The sequence below is a fragment of the Lepisma saccharinum genome, chromosome 21, assembly GCF_977018435.1.
Source record: "Lepisma saccharinum chromosome 21, izLepSacc3.1, whole genome shotgun sequence".
In the NCBI taxonomy this organism is placed as follows: Eukaryota; Metazoa; Arthropoda; class Insecta; order Zygentoma; family Lepismatidae; genus Lepisma; species Lepisma saccharinum.
Window position 1 is genome coordinate 21,945,281 of NC_139249.1, and position 18,530 is coordinate 21,963,810.

An 18,530-nucleotide genomic window follows, 5' to 3' on the forward strand; every position below is an offset into this window, starting at 1 on the left:
TTTAGATTGATGTTTTTAGGATAAAATTTGGGTGTTGCTCTATTTGCATAACTGCCAAGGGGTAAATCTAGTTACAATACTCTTGAAGTGTTTTGCCTAAGGTTCACAATGAATATCGAGGTCGCCTACAGTGGGAAGGGTCTGGCAGCTTACTACTCACTACATTTTGTAAATTCATACGGGGTGTTCACAAAATCACCGAGTTACTTGAACATTACAAATCAACTAAGTACATTGCAATGTTGAAGGATAAGATTTATCATATTTAGTAGAGAAATTATTTTTGGACTTTTTATTCTGTAACGCTCCAATCATTGCTCCTGGCGTTACCGAGTGGGACAAGCAAAATACGGTTGGAAAATGGATTTTTGAATGTTGGCTATTTTTGGAAATTAGACCTGGGTAAGTGGGGGTATTTTGTGACGTTGCTGGGGGCTACCCTGCCAGTGGCATATGGTCTCAATGCCACTGCTCTAAACTGAGGTAACGATCCAGGGAGATGTACTACACTGAAGACCTGGGTCTGAATCCTGCATTTTTTACTGAAATTTCTACGTAGTACATCTCCTGTGTGTGTCAAGCAGAAATGTAATTTTGACCCCTGTATGCACTCTTTCGTTTTGTGCACAGTCTCTTAAATCACTTAGAAAATTCTCAACATTGTTTATGCTTGTATATATTGTTTCGACATCTCTTGAAAAAGATGCAAGTTTGTAGCATTGGAATGTCAGACATATAGAAAAGTTATTCTGCAAAATCAACATTCTTTAGGTTCTTGAAATTTCAGTTATTGTTATCAAATGAAGGGCAAAATTGACAGTGTTTTTTTGTAAATAGTTGTGAGATTGCTATAGTGTTCATCTGGTATCATTTTTACTGATGCTTGAGCATTGTAACAATTGAAAGAGATATTAAGATTTATAAAGATTTAATGATACGAAAGTATTTAATTGCAATAAAACACATCAATCTGCCAGAATTTTGATTCTCTTGTTGTAAAACTCTTATATTTCAACCTCTGTATGTGTTTTTGCACTTAGTGTACAACTTATTTGATCACCCAGTATAAAAGTTATACCACAGAAGGAACAATGCAAACCAAAGGTCACGCAATGGAGATTATAGTAACATAGATAATTTCACACAATGTTAACTTTGAATTACTCAAACTTTAGAATTTATTTTGCAAGTAGAAATAAACTTTATATACAAACTATCAAGTTTAAATTGAGCACTAATATTCAATTACTAGAGGCATATATTTTTAGTAAATAAAAAACAAAATTTCAATTTTGGGTTTGAAAGTGGTAAATAAAATAAAATTTCGGTACTATACCGGTGAAAAATCTGTTCAAAAGTGGTGTAAACATGACATTTTGGTTTTAAAATTGTGAATATTCCTAAATTTGATTTAAAAACTGCACTTATTACACAAAATAAACATATACCTTCTAATAGCACATCTATGTAGTTCCCAGAGTATTAAGTTTATCCCTGTGTAAAGAAGTCCATTTTTGCTTCTCAAATATTTACAACAGAATTAATCAATTTCCCATGAATTGCATAACTCACAGCATAATTCAAACTTCAGAAAGTGTCGCATCAGTAAATAAACTCCAAACGCTATTTCATATTTTGCAGTTCACTTCGCATTATTTTGTGACAAAACAAGGTAGGAAATTGAACCTCATACCATTCATAAACATGAAAAATTAACATTTCAATATGTTATTTCACATTTCAATTTTCGTCAAAAACGAAATATGCATGCCTCTATCAATTACTCATGATGGATGTGGTAAATGGGGTTTTAAAACATGAATTTCACTCCATCCCAGTTGCTGTATCCTCAGTTACTTAACACATTGGGGTCTCACGACGGGCATAGCCCATCCTGCAGTATGCAATCGCTTTGCCGATTGAACGACGGGCTATGCTCGTACTTCGTCTCATATGCGTGTTCATTCAAGCCCCTTTGTTGAAATTCAGACCGCTAGGTGACTCATGTGCTATTTTTATCTCGCACCTGTGACTGTTTGTTGTCGCGTTGATGTACTGTGCATTGTTTAGAATGGCGTCGTTAGATCCAGACTGCATAGCAGAAATTCTGCATGACGATTCCGCCTCAGAGTTTGAAGTTAGCAACGATTTTGAAGATTTGGAAGGTAGGTTATATTCGTAATAATTAATTGTTGACAATATAAACAGTGCAAACTCTAGTGTTTTATGAATGAAGTGAGAAGAGGTAATTTTTTTGGGTCTATTCATCTTGCCTCTTGCTTCATTCTCCTACATGCACTGATGTATTTTTAGTTTTTCCATTTATTATTTTGTATAGTGTATGTCAAATGAAAATTTATTTTATTTATTTAGTTTATTTATTTATTTGTTTAATTTTTACAGATGATGGAGAACTAACTGATACATCGTCTGGTCCTGTCCTGCAGCCACTTTTTCATACAAAAGCTAATTACCTGTAATTTGTAATTATTTTTTGTTATGTGCACGTAAGAAGTATTCTTATGCAAATTCAAAAGATGTATTGATAGTTTATGTAGTTAATTATTGAAATTTCCAGATTACGAACTTAAAATATCTCTATATTAACATTTGAACTTTTTTCAAGAAAACATTGCTGAAAAAAATATTCAAAAATATCTGAAAATGAAAAGAAATTTTAACAAATTTTTGTTCATTGAAAAGGAAGTTTTGTAGATTTAAGAAATATGTGGTAAATAAAAACAAATTAAAAATATTTTTTCTAGGATTTTTTGAAAAACAACCAAAAACCGCAGACCAGAGGTAAAAATGCTGTATTATGAGGCCAGACCCGAATGTGTTAAGGCAGTGATACTCTTAAAAAAAATGAATCAATGATATTTCCAGACGTCTAGCCAGACCAATTTTGAGACAAAACGTCCGTGTACACAATATGATACAAATTTCACTTACTTGGCATTATTAATATTGAGAGTAACAGCTGGCTTATCACCAATTGTTGGCTTTGGCAGAATCCTGGACCCCCTCACTGCACAAGCACTCAAGGAAGTGTCAGCCTCATTTTTCACGACCACCTCATCGCCATCGCTGTCCGTTGTTGTCGAAGTGGCCTGAAGTATCTGCTTCTGTGAGCTGTCATGTCCGAACAACGATTCCAGTCCCTCCCGTCCAGATTCCGATGAAACCTCACTAGATGATCTTAGCGTTGTTGGATGGTTTGTGGTCGACGTGATACTCGTTTCTGCATCGATGGGCGGGAAAATATGAGGTGTGTGTAAAGTGTCATCCGTCTGCTCTCCTAGGGAATCCACCTAATAACAATAAATTATTTCTTGAAGGTTTGCATAATCAATGATTCACAATAATAAAAATGTAAGAAGTAAGTGGTTCGGTTTTTGACACCCAATGTTTTGATCCAATTCCTTCATGAACTCGCAAGAAGTTCAAAACCTTAAAACTCTCAATAGAATAGGGGACTTGTGTATGAAATTAACACAAGAAAAAGGAACTGGATGAAAAGTCACTGAACCAAGGTGAATACATGAACAATGGCCATATGAAATGAATCGCAATGAGGGTGAAATAGGAGAAACATGATCTGAATTAATATAAAGGCTCTTTTTTTTCCTAAATATGAGAGTAAATAAATATGGAGAAACTAGTACTCACTTTATCCACGAAATTGTTTTTTCTTCTTTGATTCTATTGATTTCAGTGGCCACTGCCACCATCCTCGTCGAAACTCGCTGTACTGTTGCTTGGCGTGCGTCTTTTGTTTGTAGTTCTCCGGCCACTGCTAGGTGCGCTGTTGTTAACTGTACGTCTGCACCCGTGTCGTCTGTTGCTATTTCCACGTGTTAACTGTTGTAGGGGAATCCAAGTGTGGTGTACCTGTCCGCTATCAATGTTCAGCTCGTGCGGGAAATGCATTTTGGCATGCGTTTCCTTGATTTTGGTGTCTACGAGTGTGTGGGCAGTGTGCAAAAAAGGCCCAACCCACTACTGGTCTTGCCAAACACACAAAATGCCATAGCCATAAAATTCAAAAGGTACAAGTGAAACACACTCGTCACTATACCTCATACCTTTCGAGGACTTCACTTGGCACTTTTTTAGCATACAGTCTATAACCATCATCTGCTTTTTGTTGAGGAATTTATTATATCCTTTGCATTGGCACGCCATTGATTTCACTTGCCTTTCTAATAAATAAATCCTAGATTTGGCTGAGGAAAGATTTATTTCATATCGCTTTAATTTGCGATTAACGTTTTAAAGATTCTATTTGTTTAATTGAATTTGCTGAGGCAGAATTTTTCACAGAAGTTGAAGGGCAAGGTAACATAACATTTTGCTTACCACTTGCTCCTGCTGACTTCTCATGATCTGCATTCTTTTCTCTCTTAGTTGAGTCAGTTTGTCTGTTCACAGGTGCTTTACATGCTTTTCTAGGAGTGGACAAATATTTGGGAGCATTTGGGAAAATATGAGGAATGGCTTCAGCTTTCAGTTTCCACTGTAATCTAGGTATTTTCAGTTGTTCACCGTTCACTTGGAACAAATCTTCTTTTATTATCCACTCATGGGCGAAATGCAGATCACAAACCTTGCTAGTGGAACACAGATCTCTATCCTTTCGAGGAATAGCTTTAGTCCATTTCATTAACTGCATCTTGTCTTCCGGTACCGAAAAAAAAATGCCTAACTTTCACCTTTCCACTGATTTACAACCCGACACAAAACACGATGGCATCTTTGTTTCTCATTCAGTTCTTTTGATACGACTGATGCTGGCAGCAAGCTACAGCAGAGTGCGACAGAAGCGCCATTATTTCACTGGTCCACCACCCGCAATGGGAAAGTTGCAGAATGCGCACACTTCCCTCTTCTATACACTCTGGTATGTGCAAAATAATTTTGTGATAACATCAAATATATCAATGGGGCAAGTAAAAGTATTACCTGATGGATAGGTGTAATGCCTGATTTTCCTGCCTCCACAGCCTTCCGAAACTGTTCTTCAAACGGATTCACATTTTGCAGATCTTGAAACAGCCCAACCTCCTCGCAATTGCGAATGAATCTTGTAGGAGTTGGGGTCTGGTCAGCTGAAAATATGGAAAGAAATTTAGTGCAGCTCTTCAGCAAATGGTTACAAGAAGTACATTACCATCATACTCTTGGAGACAATTACATCCTAAGTGCTTATTTTATTCTCACCATCATTGCATTTCCAGCACTCACATGTAATTCCAGGGACACCATTCTTAAATGTGGTGTAGCATCTGCAAGTTCTGGTGTATGTTGATCTAATCTAAGTGAAACTCACACAGCTCCTTCACCCATTCTATTAACCCTTAAATGCTTAGGCTGTTTTCAGCGGGAAGTTTAAAACTGCCCAAGGTTTTAAATAAAAATGTATATCTCGATAACTACGAACGCTAGTTACAAATTATAGCTTGGAATTGTCCCCTCCCCCCTCAAATGTATCCAGAATCAAATTAAACTTTACTAATTACCAATATGATGCCTCAAGGATCATGTATCTACAAACATTAGCTGAGTCACAGTATGCTCCAAAAGTCAAACACACAAACACATCCAAGCATTTAAAACCATAACTATTGCATTACAACAACACAATCTGGAGTGTGAAATATCAAGTCTCATGGTCACACCTGTGTTTGCTCACTCACATAAAAATGATGTTCTCTTACGCCATCCATAAAAAAACTTCCAACGACATGACCTCACAGGCATATAATGAATGATCCAGTGTTAATAATGTTTACATTTATGTGCAATGCTAAACAAGCTGCTTAAGTTCTTGTAGGGATGGGACCGATTAATCAGTACTCTATCGGTATCGGCTGATATAGGCATATCGGTAAAATTACTGATTATTTTACCGATCCTATATATCGATAAATATCTTATAATTTAGTGCAAAATTCTGACAGTACTTTGGGATCAAATATAAAATTATTAGTTTCCACACTCTGAAACACATTTTATATTCCACAAAACATTGAAATCTATCAATCAAAAAAGAATTCAACATAATTTTGGGGGATATAGTTGGTCAAGGGCTCCCAGATCTCCACTTAATGAGTTTCAGTTTAGCCTCATTACTTTATTGGTTAAATAATAATAATAATCACCACTATTAAAACTACAGTAACTTACCGACAAATATATTTGCCTTCTGACCATTTTCAAGGTTCAGTATCATGTCATGTTTCTTCTTATGAACAGTCAAGTGGTCCTCATTTGTGAATGTCTGAAAAGAGAATTACTGTTGTGAAATACCTGACAAACTAAAGAACATTACTGCATAGGCAAAATGTGGAGTGTTGAAAAATAATTTAGAATTAAAACAATGTATTTTAAAATCTTCTTACTTTACATCATATTTCTCTTTAGGCTAACCATGATGCACGACAATTAGTTGAAACTGATACAGTGACACTCGCAAAATACACATGCTGACCCTGGATCTTGAAACTGGAATCTTTAATCATGAGTCATATGTGATGTGAACTTTGAAAGATAGAGGTTACAATGGTTTATTCTGAAACAGGGGAGACTTACAACTCTCGTTAAGTAATAAACAACCATCTATTACTACCATCCCGATGACTAGAGATCCTAACATTCCCCTTATTTTAATAAAAAACATGCAGAAACACAATCATAATGCTCAAAGCATCAGAGCAAATACAGAATACCGGAAGTATCTTCAATTGCTTTCAAATTCGGCATACTCACTAATTTTGACCTCGTAATCACAAATCTGCAGTTACAATTTGGCGGTCACGTCTGGAAATTGCAAAACAAGTCGAAAAAAGTGGTTCCGTGAATGCAGTGAACACCATTGATTTATGAAGAAAACAACTATTATTTACAATGATTAGCGTTTCAAAACTATGTTTACGATCACTGAATGAGTCCGTGTCACTGGACCAAAATGAATGTTTTGTGTGTGGCCACTGATGAACCAAAATGTGCTTGGCTGTTGGGCCGAGATGGGTCTGTCTAATTTGTACGATGCACGCCAAAGAAAATGATAGTACTTACTGCGTGTCGCTGTCACAAACCTATACCTCTGGAGTGGAGGACCATATTGAATTCCATAAGGTGATTCGACTCGGATGATTGCAAATGACACTCACTGATAATAACGAGGATATATTGACTATAACAAAAGATTACATGTATATACAAACTTGCTGCAATGCAACGCGATGCACGGAATGAAACTACCACGCACACTCGGCCATATTGTCTTGCGAACTAACTGAGCGTCACTCTCTCTCTCTGTTCGAGAGTAAACATTAAACAAAACTGAATTCCCCTGACATCTATTGTTAAAAATATCAAACATATCAATTATGACTTGAGACATATTCCCCCCTCTTGGTCAAACAACGTTTGACCAACTAAATTCACTCATCTCCGTCCTTATTGCACTGAGAGAGTGGAACTAGTCTGTGAATCGATCTTTTGAAGATCCCTGAAGCTGTATGCACTTTGGCTACTCGCACTAAGCCGTCTCTTCCTGGCTGGACGCTGGTAACTCTTCCCAATTTCCATGATAGGGGAGGCAAGTGGTCGTCTTTGATAAGAACTATCAAACCTGGTTTGAAGTTTTCTTGTACGCTAGTCCACTTGGAACGTTGCTGAAGACTGTTTAAATACTCCTTGGACCATCGCTGCCAAATGTTTTGATGAAAGCTTTGGAGTCTCTGCCATCTGGACAGTCGATTTCCTGGGAGGTCAGTGAGGTCTGGCTCGGGAAAGGAAGTAAGGGCTGAACCAATGAGAAAATGTCCAGGAGTGAGAGCACTTAAATCTTCTGGATCGTCGGATAAAACAGTTAAAGGCCTTGAATTTAGGCATGCTTCTATTTGGGTAAGCAAAGTTGCAAATTCCTCAAAATTCAACGTTGACTTTCCTACTACTCTAACTAAATGATACTTCATGCAGCGTATTCCACTCTCCCATATTCCTCCGAAAAGTGGTGAGTTAGGTGGAATGAAATGCCACTGGAAGGATTCAGAACTCGCGTACTCATGAATATTTTGTGTGAATTCCTGTGAGGAAAATAAGTTATGTAGCTCTTTAAGTTCGTTTCTTGCCCCGACGAAATTCTTGCCATTGTCACTGTACAGATTGGCACATTTACCTCTACGAGATGTAAATCTTCGCAGGGCTGCGATAAATGCGTCTGTGGTGAGATCGGAGACGAGCTCTAAATGTATAGACTTGGTGGCTAGACAAATGAATAAAGCCACGTATGATTTGCGATTAACTTTGCTGCGTGGCGAATGCGATTTCAATAGGAAAGGTCCGCAATAGTCTACACCAGAGTTGAGAAATGGCCTTGACGGTGTGACTCTAGGTGAAGGAAGTTGACCCATGAGTTGCTTGGCCGTGGTTGCCTTCAACTTGTAACAAGCGAGGCAATTGTGAATTACTTGCTTGATTGTACGCCTTGCTCGTACAATCCAGTATTGTTGCCTGAGGGACGACAACAATAACTGTGATCCTGCATGAAGCTGTCTCAAATGTTCCGCTTCTATTATGAGCTGTGTCAGGTGACCTTTCGAAGGTAGAACAATTTGATGTTTTGTTTCATATGTCAAATTGCTATTCTTGAGTCTTCCTCCAACGCGAAGAAGGTTGTTGCTGTCCAAAAATGGGTGCAGGCTCTTCAATGTGCTGTTGGTTGAAACTTGTTGGTGCCGTCGAAGATCTTGAATTTCAGACTTGTAGCTTGATAGCTGAACAGTCTTGATGCATGTATGCAATGCTGATTGCATTTCCTTTGTTGAAAGACTTCCTTTTACTTTGTTGTTGGACTTTCCGCAGTTTTGTATGAATCGCTGACAGAAAGCTATCACTCGAGTTAATTTCGATAATTTGGAGAATCGTTCGATTGTTTGCTCAAGCGAACTCTGGCAAATTGATACTGGCGTTATGCTTATTCCCTCCGGTATTTCTACTTTCCTTGGCTGCTGCGTAAGTGGCCAATGAACTTCTGTATCTGTTAACCAATGTGGCCCATGCCACCATAAATGGCTATGTTGTATTGAAGTGGGTTCAATACCTCTTGAGATTATGTCTGCCGGGTTATCTGCTGAAGGAACATGTTTCCAATCGCTAATTTGCGTAATATCTTGAATCTCTGCTACCCGGTTGGCTACAAAGGTTTTCCATCTGTTGGATGGTGCTGCTAACCATGCCAATACAATTTGTGAGTCCGACCAGAGATGTATCTCGTCTACCTTCAGACGTAAAACTGGTAATACCTTGTGGACTAATCTTGCTAGGAGTAATGATGCACATAATTCAAGACGAGGTAATGTCACCTTCTTGACTGGCGCTACTCGTGATTTAGCACAAAGTAGATTTACTGCTGTTTCGCCTTTATGGTTAGTTGAATGCACATACAAACATGCACCGTAAGCATATTGAGATGCATCTGCAAATCCATGTATCTGGATATTTCTAACTGTTCCATTAATTAGAACAAAACGATTGACTTCGATGAGTTTAATTGCAGGGAGTTGTCTGCGCAACTGTTGCCATTTCTGATTCAAGTCTTGTGGAAGTTCTTCATCCCACTGAACATTGCATGTCCACAATTGTTGAAGAAATGATTTGTATGTAATAACAATTGGAGTGATGAGACCTAAAGGGCCAAATATTGACGCAACGACTGATGCTACCTGTCGTTTAGTGCTTGATATTTCGACGCTATTTGCTACTTCAGAAGCTTTGCTGTTGATCAGTAATTTATCTGCAATAGGATCCCAAGATAAGCCTAAAGTCTTCACTTCTGAATCGTGAAATTCGACTGGAAGCTTCATTTCACGCATGGCTGGTGGAACTGCTTCTAGCACTGTCGTGCTGTTCGAACACCATTTACGCAAAGTAAATCCTCCACGCTGCATAATGTTAATTAATTCTGCCTGAATCTGCAATGCTTCAGCTACGTCTTGTGCTCCGCTCACTACGTCATCAACTAACATGTCTTCCTTGATGATACTACTGATGCGAGGATGCCTGCTGATTTCGCTGTCTGCCAGTTGCTGTAAGCATCTAGTAGCTAGGAATGATGCCGAAGCTGTGCCATATGTAAGCGTTCGTAGCTCAAAAACTTCAATTGGATGCTTGTTGGAGCTTCTCCACGATATTCATTGTAATGGATTGTCATCTTTTTGCACCTTAATCATTCTATACATTTTCTCTACATCTCCTGTGAATGCTATAGGATGTGTGCGAAATCTTGTCATGATGGAGAATAAATCTTGTTGTATGGTGGGCCCGACCATCAATATGTCATTGAGGCTCTTGCCACTTGTGGTTTTAGCCGATCCGTCGAAAACAACACGAACCTTGGTTGTGGAACTCTGTGGTTTGATTACTGCGTGATGTGGCAAATAGTAGGCTACCCTGTGGTCATGAGACATTGGTAATTGTCCTACAGGTACCATGTGACCTAGCTGTTCATATTCATTCATGAATTCTGTGTAAGGAATCCTTAGTTCCGGTTGATGCTCAAGTCTTTTCTCTAATTGGAGAAATCTCTTGGTGGCATGTTGAAGTGAATCGCCCAATGCTTCTCGACTTTCCTTGAGTGGAAGTCTAACGATGAATTTGCCTGTTTCGTCCCTCACCGTGTTTTCACAATAGTGATGCTCACAGCTCATTTCTTCCTTTGTTCTATGCCTGGTATATATCTCCTCAAGGTCCCAAAATCGCTGAAGCTGTAGGTGGAGACTTTCTTCCGTTCGAAGGAAGCATGATATCGATGAATTGTTGCCACTGCATTGTTGTGGAATGCGTCCTGCGACTATCCATCCTAATTCAGTGTTTTGTAGAATCAGCAAATCAGCAGAACGTGTTATGCGATCAGGCTTGAGAATTTCGATGAAGATCTGGGTGCCTATCAAAAGATCTATCTTCGCTGGCACATCAAATGTCGGATCTGCCAATGTTACATGTCTTGGTATTTTGATTGATGCTCGGTCGACTCGATGTGAAGGTAAGTTGCTTGTGAGCCGCGGCAATATTGAGCATTCAATGTTGGAACGCCATGTGCTTATTCTAGATTGCAACTGAATATCCACCTTGAAATTTGCTTGCGACTCAGCATTGTTTATGCCTTGAATCGGTAAATGCTGAGGATGTTTCTTCAGTTTGAGACGCTGAACCAACTCTTCAGACGCAAAGTGGCTCTGGGATCCACTGTCTAGCAAGGCTCTACAGTATATCCATTGACCTGCATGATTCTTGACCTTTACCACTGCCGTGGAAAGTAACACGCGTGATGTATGATGCCCTTTGAGTGCACAATAAGAAGCTTGTGGAGTTTGATCTTGATTCTCATTTTGCGTTGCTTGAGAATTTTTATTCTTGCCTTCTTCCGTAGATTCTGTGCTGGAAAATGACGTTCTTGATATACCATCATTATGCAACAATGTGTTATGCTTGCGTGAACATTTTTTACACGAACCTGCCTTGCATAGACGCAGTACGTGATTTGGAGATAAGCAGTTCGTGCAGAGTTTATTCCTTCTAACACAATCATACTTCTGTTTGTTAGTCGTGGCGATGAATGATGCACACCTAAAGAGAGCATGCGGCTCTTTACAAAAGAAACAAGAGTTCGCACTAGTGGTACTAATGAAAGATTTCGAAAAACCCTTGTTTGATCTTACATTGTAATGTTGAGGTTTGATTGATTGTTTATTTACATCACTTGGTGCAGGCTGAATGCTTTCCAGCGCTTGACATCGTCTTTCCAAAAACGAAAATAAATCATCTATGCTGACAAAATCTGTTTCACTATTTTGCAGTTCCCACGCTTTCCTAGTTCCTGAATCTAGCTTAGACACAAAATGCTGAGTGAGTAACATGTCCGCCAAAGGTACATCTGTGTAAAGCGCATTTACTGCATTCAAGTTGCTTGTCGCACATCCCACAAAGGAACGCAATTCCTGAGCACTTTCCTTGCTGACTGCCTTGATGTGCAATATTTCATGAATGTACGATGATGCGATTAGCTTCTTCTTTGAATATCTACTCACTAACAACTTCCAAGCAACTGCGTAGTTTGCCTCCGTGATGGGTAAGTTCTGAATGAGCTTGTACGCTTCGCCCTTGAGCGACGAACGTAGATACTGAAACTTCTGAATGGAAGCGATGTCTTTGTTATTATGTATTAAAGACGTGAAAGTGTCTTCATAGGACAACCAGTGCCGATAATCACCCTCAAACGTTGGCAATTCTATTGTGGGAAGTTTGAGCCGGGTTGCTGTGACATGCGATGTGTTGACAGCATCATGCTCCGCTTGAACCTTATCATGCTGCGATAATAAAGCTTGCATCCGGGCACTCAACTTGTAGTACGCCGTTTCCAATTCGTCTCTGACGTCATCCTGCGATGAACCAGTTTCAGCTTCTAACTGATCTTGCACTTGCTCAGTGTCCACCCAAATGCGAGACAATGCATTGAAACGAGTATGCACTTCTTGAATGTTTCCTTCACTTTCACTGAATTGATTGACGAAAGTTTCCATTCGAGTGATTTTTCCTTTTAATGTCCCTCGTTGTCTGACGAGACGCTGCTGCACTTTGCTGCACTTCGCTCTCACTCATTTTTATGAAGAACACGAAAGGTTAAAGGAAATAAATGCAAGGAAATGAGCCAGACAAAGTAAAATATACTTACCGACCTCCTGCGCCGTTGTCGTGAAGAAAATGATGCATGAAAAGTATCGTACAGCTGTTTACAATCCTTTGCTGCGAACGACAATGGAGCTGCATTGTTGGCAATATGGCTGCTGTAAGAAACTGTTGTTTCCGCACTGCACTAGCACTTGACCTTGAACTTGAACAGAATGTCACGTAGCTGAAACATCCATGCCGGTAAGGACCAAAAATGAATGAGTCCGTGTCACTGGACCAAAATGAATGTTTTGTGTGTGGCCACTGATGAACCAAAATGTGCTTGGCTGTTGGGCCGAGATGGGTCTGTCTAATTTGTATGATGCACGCCAAAGAAAATGATAGTACTTACCGCGTGTCGCTGTCACAAACCCATACCTCTGGAGTGGAGGACCATATTGAATTCCATAAGGTGATTCGACTCGGATGATTGCAAATGACACTCACTGATAATAACGAGGATATATTGACTATAACAAAAGATTACATGTATATACAAACTTGCTGCAATGCAACGCGATGCACGGAATGAAACTACAACGCACATTCGGCCATATTGTCTCGCGAACTAACTGAGCGTCACTCTCTCTCTCTGTTCGAGAGTAAACATTAAACAAAACTGAATTCCCCTGACATCTATTGTTAAAAATATCAAACATATCAATTATGACTTGAGACAATCACCCTTAATTTTTACTATGCTTGCCTAACATAACCTTACCGTGAATGGTTCGTGGGGTAAACATATTTTTCAACTTTACGCAAGATGCCATTTTCTCATACGCAAATGAATGATCCATGCGATGGGTCTCAATTATTGCACAAAACTTGAGCAACGTTGTGTAATGACTATGGTAGCAAGACCGTTGTGCGGAAAGGAAGATGTCTTCATATCAGACACATGGTTTCCCATGTTATTGCATAGCGGTAATTGACAAGCTTTTTTTGCAATTTGTAGACGTGAGCGCCAATTTTTAACTGCAGATTCGTGATTACGAGGCCAAAATTAGTGAGTATGCCAAATTTAAAAGTAATTGGAGATACTTCCAGTATTCTGAATATATACCAAAGCATCAAACCTGACCCATTTAAATTCACTCACATATATGAAATAAACATGAAACTGAATTTGAAAGAGGATGGAATAATGTACAAAATATGCAGTATGTGCTTAGACATATAATTAGATTCTTGTTGAAAACGCATGACATAAGAATGAGACACTCAGAACTTGGACATATCTTATGTTGGCTTGCAAAATCATCCACAATTCTGAAAAATACCCAGACTTTACAAACAAGTAATTTGTAAACCTGATATTCAGATACCTAATAGCAATAATGCATGCTTAATTTAAAACATTTTATATTATATATCAGCAAACTTGACAGTTTTTACACAAAAATATGCTAAATTAATATCTAAGGTGTGTCACAAACTACACTGAACCAGGACTATGCACAAGTAATAGTAAATAAAACTACTACAATCCGGTACAATGAAGCAAAGCATAAAGCCTTAACTTTGCCATGTATACAAAGCCGATATAAATAAATAAACCAGGGCATGAAATTTCAAGTTTGAAGTCAGTCGCCGGACTAAAATCTTTGGTCGCCACTATTTTATATTGATAAATAATAAAAATATTAGCAATTATTAAAAAGAACATACCTTAGGAATAAATGTTTATGTAGCGCTGTTGTTCTGCACTAAAGTACCACTTATCAATCGCAACTGCTGGGTCAAACACTGACGGTGGGGGGGGGGGGGGGGGTTCGTTTACGGAAACTCTGAGCAAATCATCCAGTGTCTCAGTCTTTAGAGAGTTCCTGTAAATAGTCTTGAGTCACTTGTGACAGCTGAAACCTCTCTCACATGAAGCTGTGCCCACTGGTAAACAGCACAAAATGTCAAAATCTGGAGCAAATTGGGAAATCTTGCTGAACACTCTTCACTGTGAATCTTCTCCAGCATCTGATTCAAATTCAGAGAAGGAAACAAAAGTTTGTATTCTGTCCACTCTGCTAACAGAATATCCATTTTCTCATTATAAAGGCTCAGGTTCAAGTACATGTAGAGCTTCTTTATTTCTTCTATCCCAAACTGAAGAATATTTTCTTTGGGAGGCAATCCAAGGTGTCGAAAACATGCAGAGATACAATCACATCTGTTGATATAGATTGCAATCTTTCTGTGATGTACACCTTCGCATTGTTAATTAAGTTTCCTCTAACAGTCTGAAACTCTTGCTCTCTATTTTGAATGTTTGTGAGCTGCACATCCCTGATCTTTCCTGAAATGGATACATGGTCCAAGAAATCTTGTTCGCTTGGTCCAACATTAGATTCCAGGTCAGCCAAAACTGAAATACAGTATTCAATTCTTATTTTCAGAGATGAAATCGAAAGACTCTTATTTTGTAGTGCCACGCTTAAAGGGTTCAGTTTCCTGTAAAAATCCAAAAGGAAGTACAGAAGCTTAACAAATTTAAATTGCCTCAAACTTTTCAGCAAACCCTTAGGTTTAGTACTATCATTTTCTTTTCCATGGGTCACCTGTTCAAGATGGGTCACAACAGCTTTCCATGATTTCAAGAGATCTCTTACAGAACTTTCTTTGCTGGCTAACCACCTAATAGTGTGGATATCACTCAGTTTTAGAATTTATTCTCCTATAACTTCTGCTGTTTCTCTCAAGAGGTGAAGTCTTTAGCAGAGCCATGATAAAACTGAAAAATATTCCTAATCACGGAATCAAATGCTCTAAGATATTTAACTCCAACACAGCTAACTGCAGTCGGTGTGCAAGGCAGTGAATATTTATAATTTTATTACAAATATCTTCATTTGCACACCCAATCCTGATTTGTGCCCGACCATATTTGCTGCACCATCAGTACCCAAGCCTACAATGTAATACTTGTTTCTGTATTTATTTGAACCTATTGCCCAATCTAAATAATCAGTTATGGCTGTGAAGTGACCAGCAGAAGTAGCGTTTGGGAGGTCCATTACTCCTAAAATGTCCTCTTTGATGTGACCATCAATTGCATCCACTTATCGAACATACACATTTGCATGCTCGACTGACTATCTATCTGTGGATCGATCAATCAGAAGGCTGATGTACGTACTTTTCTTTATTTTCTCCACTAGATCTAACTTCAAAGTTTCAGCTATGAAATGAATAAATTCTCTGCATTGCTTTTTATTGCCATACTTAGGTAGAACACTCACACTTAATTTTCCTGTCAAACACAGCAGATCTGCAAAGTCTTTCAATGGCTTCTCATGTTAAGCTACATAGTTTGCTACATTAAATAAATTTGTAAGATGGGGTCGGCATTGAGTGGACACGGTGTTTTCAATCGGCTCGCTTTCCAAAACCATGTATGAATGTTGGATTGAGATGTTCGGGCGTGTTTGACACACATTTGAAACAACAAAATTTTAGTCGCCAGCCCCAAACTTTTGGTCGCCAATGGCGACCTGGCGACCGGAAATTTCGCGCCCTGAAATAAACATATGTATACCCTTTTTGGTATAATTTTACAATACCAGGAATTTACCCAATTTGTTTGAAATTTGGGCCTCGTAATCACGAATCTGCACTTAAAATTTGGTGCTTATTTGGGGTCAGGTGAATCAGGCAGATTTCTAACATGCCTTTAACATGGACTCTATAGAGAAAGCCGGGGCGGAACAGAGGCGGGGCCGCCTATGCGGTTGGGGGCGGTAGGTCAATTACCCCAGGGGCGGAGCTTGGAATCGGGTGGGAAATTTGGAAATCGAGGGTGTAGAAATAAGAACTTAATTTAGATTATTTTGCTATTTCCACATGTGAGCACCAAATTTGAACTGGAGATTCGTGATTAGGGGGCCAAAATTAGTGAGTATGCCGAATTTCAAACAAAATGGAGAAATTCCCGGTATTGTAAAATCGCTCCACATTTTTTTTTTTTACTTAATAACCATAAATGAAAAATGGCAGAATATTTCAACATATTCATTTTTTCCTTGGCTCTGTTCTGTGATGCATGTCTTCACTTAAGAAAATAAACAAAAATCTAAAATCAATGGTTGGAATGGGTTGACGGTAAAGATGTCCAATCAAGCAAAATTTTGACTATTGCGAAACATAGTTGAAGGTGCCATTATGCTTTTTACATGAAAATAACTTCGATTTTTCACATTACGAGTAATTCTTTTGGGATCTTTCTTCTTCCGTTGCGGACCATAGAATATTTCGCGCACAGCTGTGGATCATCACGCGTCGTGCTTGTGTTTTGTCGATTTGGAGTGGGCATGCAGTGTTGCAACCTTCTTATCCGAAAAATACCTACTTTCGTGTTCATTATGTCATCACAAACCATTGACGGATAGCTCCAAAAACCATTCCCGATAGCCCCAAAAACCATTGATGGATAGCCCAAAAAACCATTCACGATAGCCCCAAAAACCATTCACATTAGCCCCACGAACCATTTCCGGCAAGGTTAGGTTATGTTGGGTTAGGTTAGGTAAGCATAGTTAAAAAAATAAAAATAAAAAAATTCTGGTAAAAAAAAGGCACGTTTGGAAACACTTCTTCCTCTCGCGAGACCGCGTGACTTTCAACACTCGCGCCATCTGCTGGTTCATAATGGAAACAACGGCATAATGTTGTCGCTTCGCACAAAAGGCTACTTTTATACATCAAAAGTGCTTATTTTCTGTTGTGCAGCATTCCATAGTGACAAAATACCTCCACGAAGTTTGATAAATGCAACAGAAACTCATTTCCGTAAGTAGTTTCTCCTGTAAATTTGAAGGAAAGTGTGTCCGACCCTGTGGCCGAGTGGTTAGCACATCGCGCTGCAACGCCAAGGGTCCCGGGTTCGAATCCCGGTCGGGTATGGTTGTTTGTGAATGTCCATTTTCATCCATTTCATCACTCATCCCCATCTTCGCAAATTAGCCAAGAGGCACAAAACGCGAAGTAAAATAAACTAAATCAATCAATCAATCAATTGAAGGAAAGTGTCTCCGATATAACAGACATTTAACGTAACTACTTACTAACGACTACTTCTGCAAATAGGTGCAAAACGTGTTACGTTTAACTGCACAAAATTATTAAAAATCAACTTACAGCGCCACATCCTGGAGCTGTGCAGGCGAAAGGCTTCTTGCTATTATCTTCCATGCTGAATATCATCTGAAAGACATCGAGTAAGAACATATCAGTTGACAGACAAAATTTCACACTATTCCATACTAATAAAAATATTTGTTGGCAATTTTCTAAAAGAGTCTGGTTTGGTGAAAAAGTTTCATTGTCCTATCTGCTATTGTTCACTACGACAGCATCATGTCTATGAACAACATACAACTTGGTTCAATGTTACTCGGTTAAAAACAAGTGGAAATAAACAGTAGTTTTAACCAATATAATATTCAATAAAACAACTGCTTTTACGTGAATCATAATTACCTGTTGTTAGCAAAATTGATCACTGTGCTAGGACACAGGAACAACATAAATTCCAACAGCTCCATGAAATTCTGCTACGTAGACGCCATAATGAATACCTTGACATAAACACACATAGTTGCCAGATACGATCATCATTCCATTTACTTTTGATATATACCTACTGAAAACACAGTTTTCATGTTCTGCAAATTTCAGGGCAGTGTCTGCTGCCACGTTCTTTTTCTGCTGGAATCTCAAAAAAGATGCGCGTGGCAGTAAACTCGGTCTTTGTTTTATCGTGATTTCATCATGCTATGTATGTAATTACGTCTGTAACACAT

The 18,530-nt window shown here is 38.7% G+C and overlaps 1 protein-coding gene across 1 annotated transcript in view; it reads right to left on the reverse strand.

The window, feature by feature from the left end:
* The window catches only part of Atf-2 (Activating transcription factor-2), a 36,636-nt gene extending 18,350 nt beyond the window's left edge, over positions 1 to 18,286 (reverse strand). Inside the window, exons 1-5 of the mRNA XM_083143170.1 lie at positions 18,208 to 18,286; positions 17,866 to 17,931; positions 6,187 to 6,280; positions 4,963 to 5,108; positions 2,953 to 3,311 (exon numbers count right to left, since the gene is read on the reverse strand). Coding sequence (XP_082999296.1) covers positions 2,953 to 3,311; positions 4,963 to 5,108; positions 6,187 to 6,280; positions 17,866 to 17,931 — 665 coding nt within the window. The 5' untranslated portion in view covers positions 18,208 to 18,286. The remainder of the gene's footprint in view (positions 1 to 2,952; positions 3,312 to 4,962; positions 5,109 to 6,186; positions 6,281 to 17,865; positions 17,932 to 18,207) is intronic.
* Between the last annotated feature and the right edge of the window lie 244 nt (positions 18,287 to 18,530).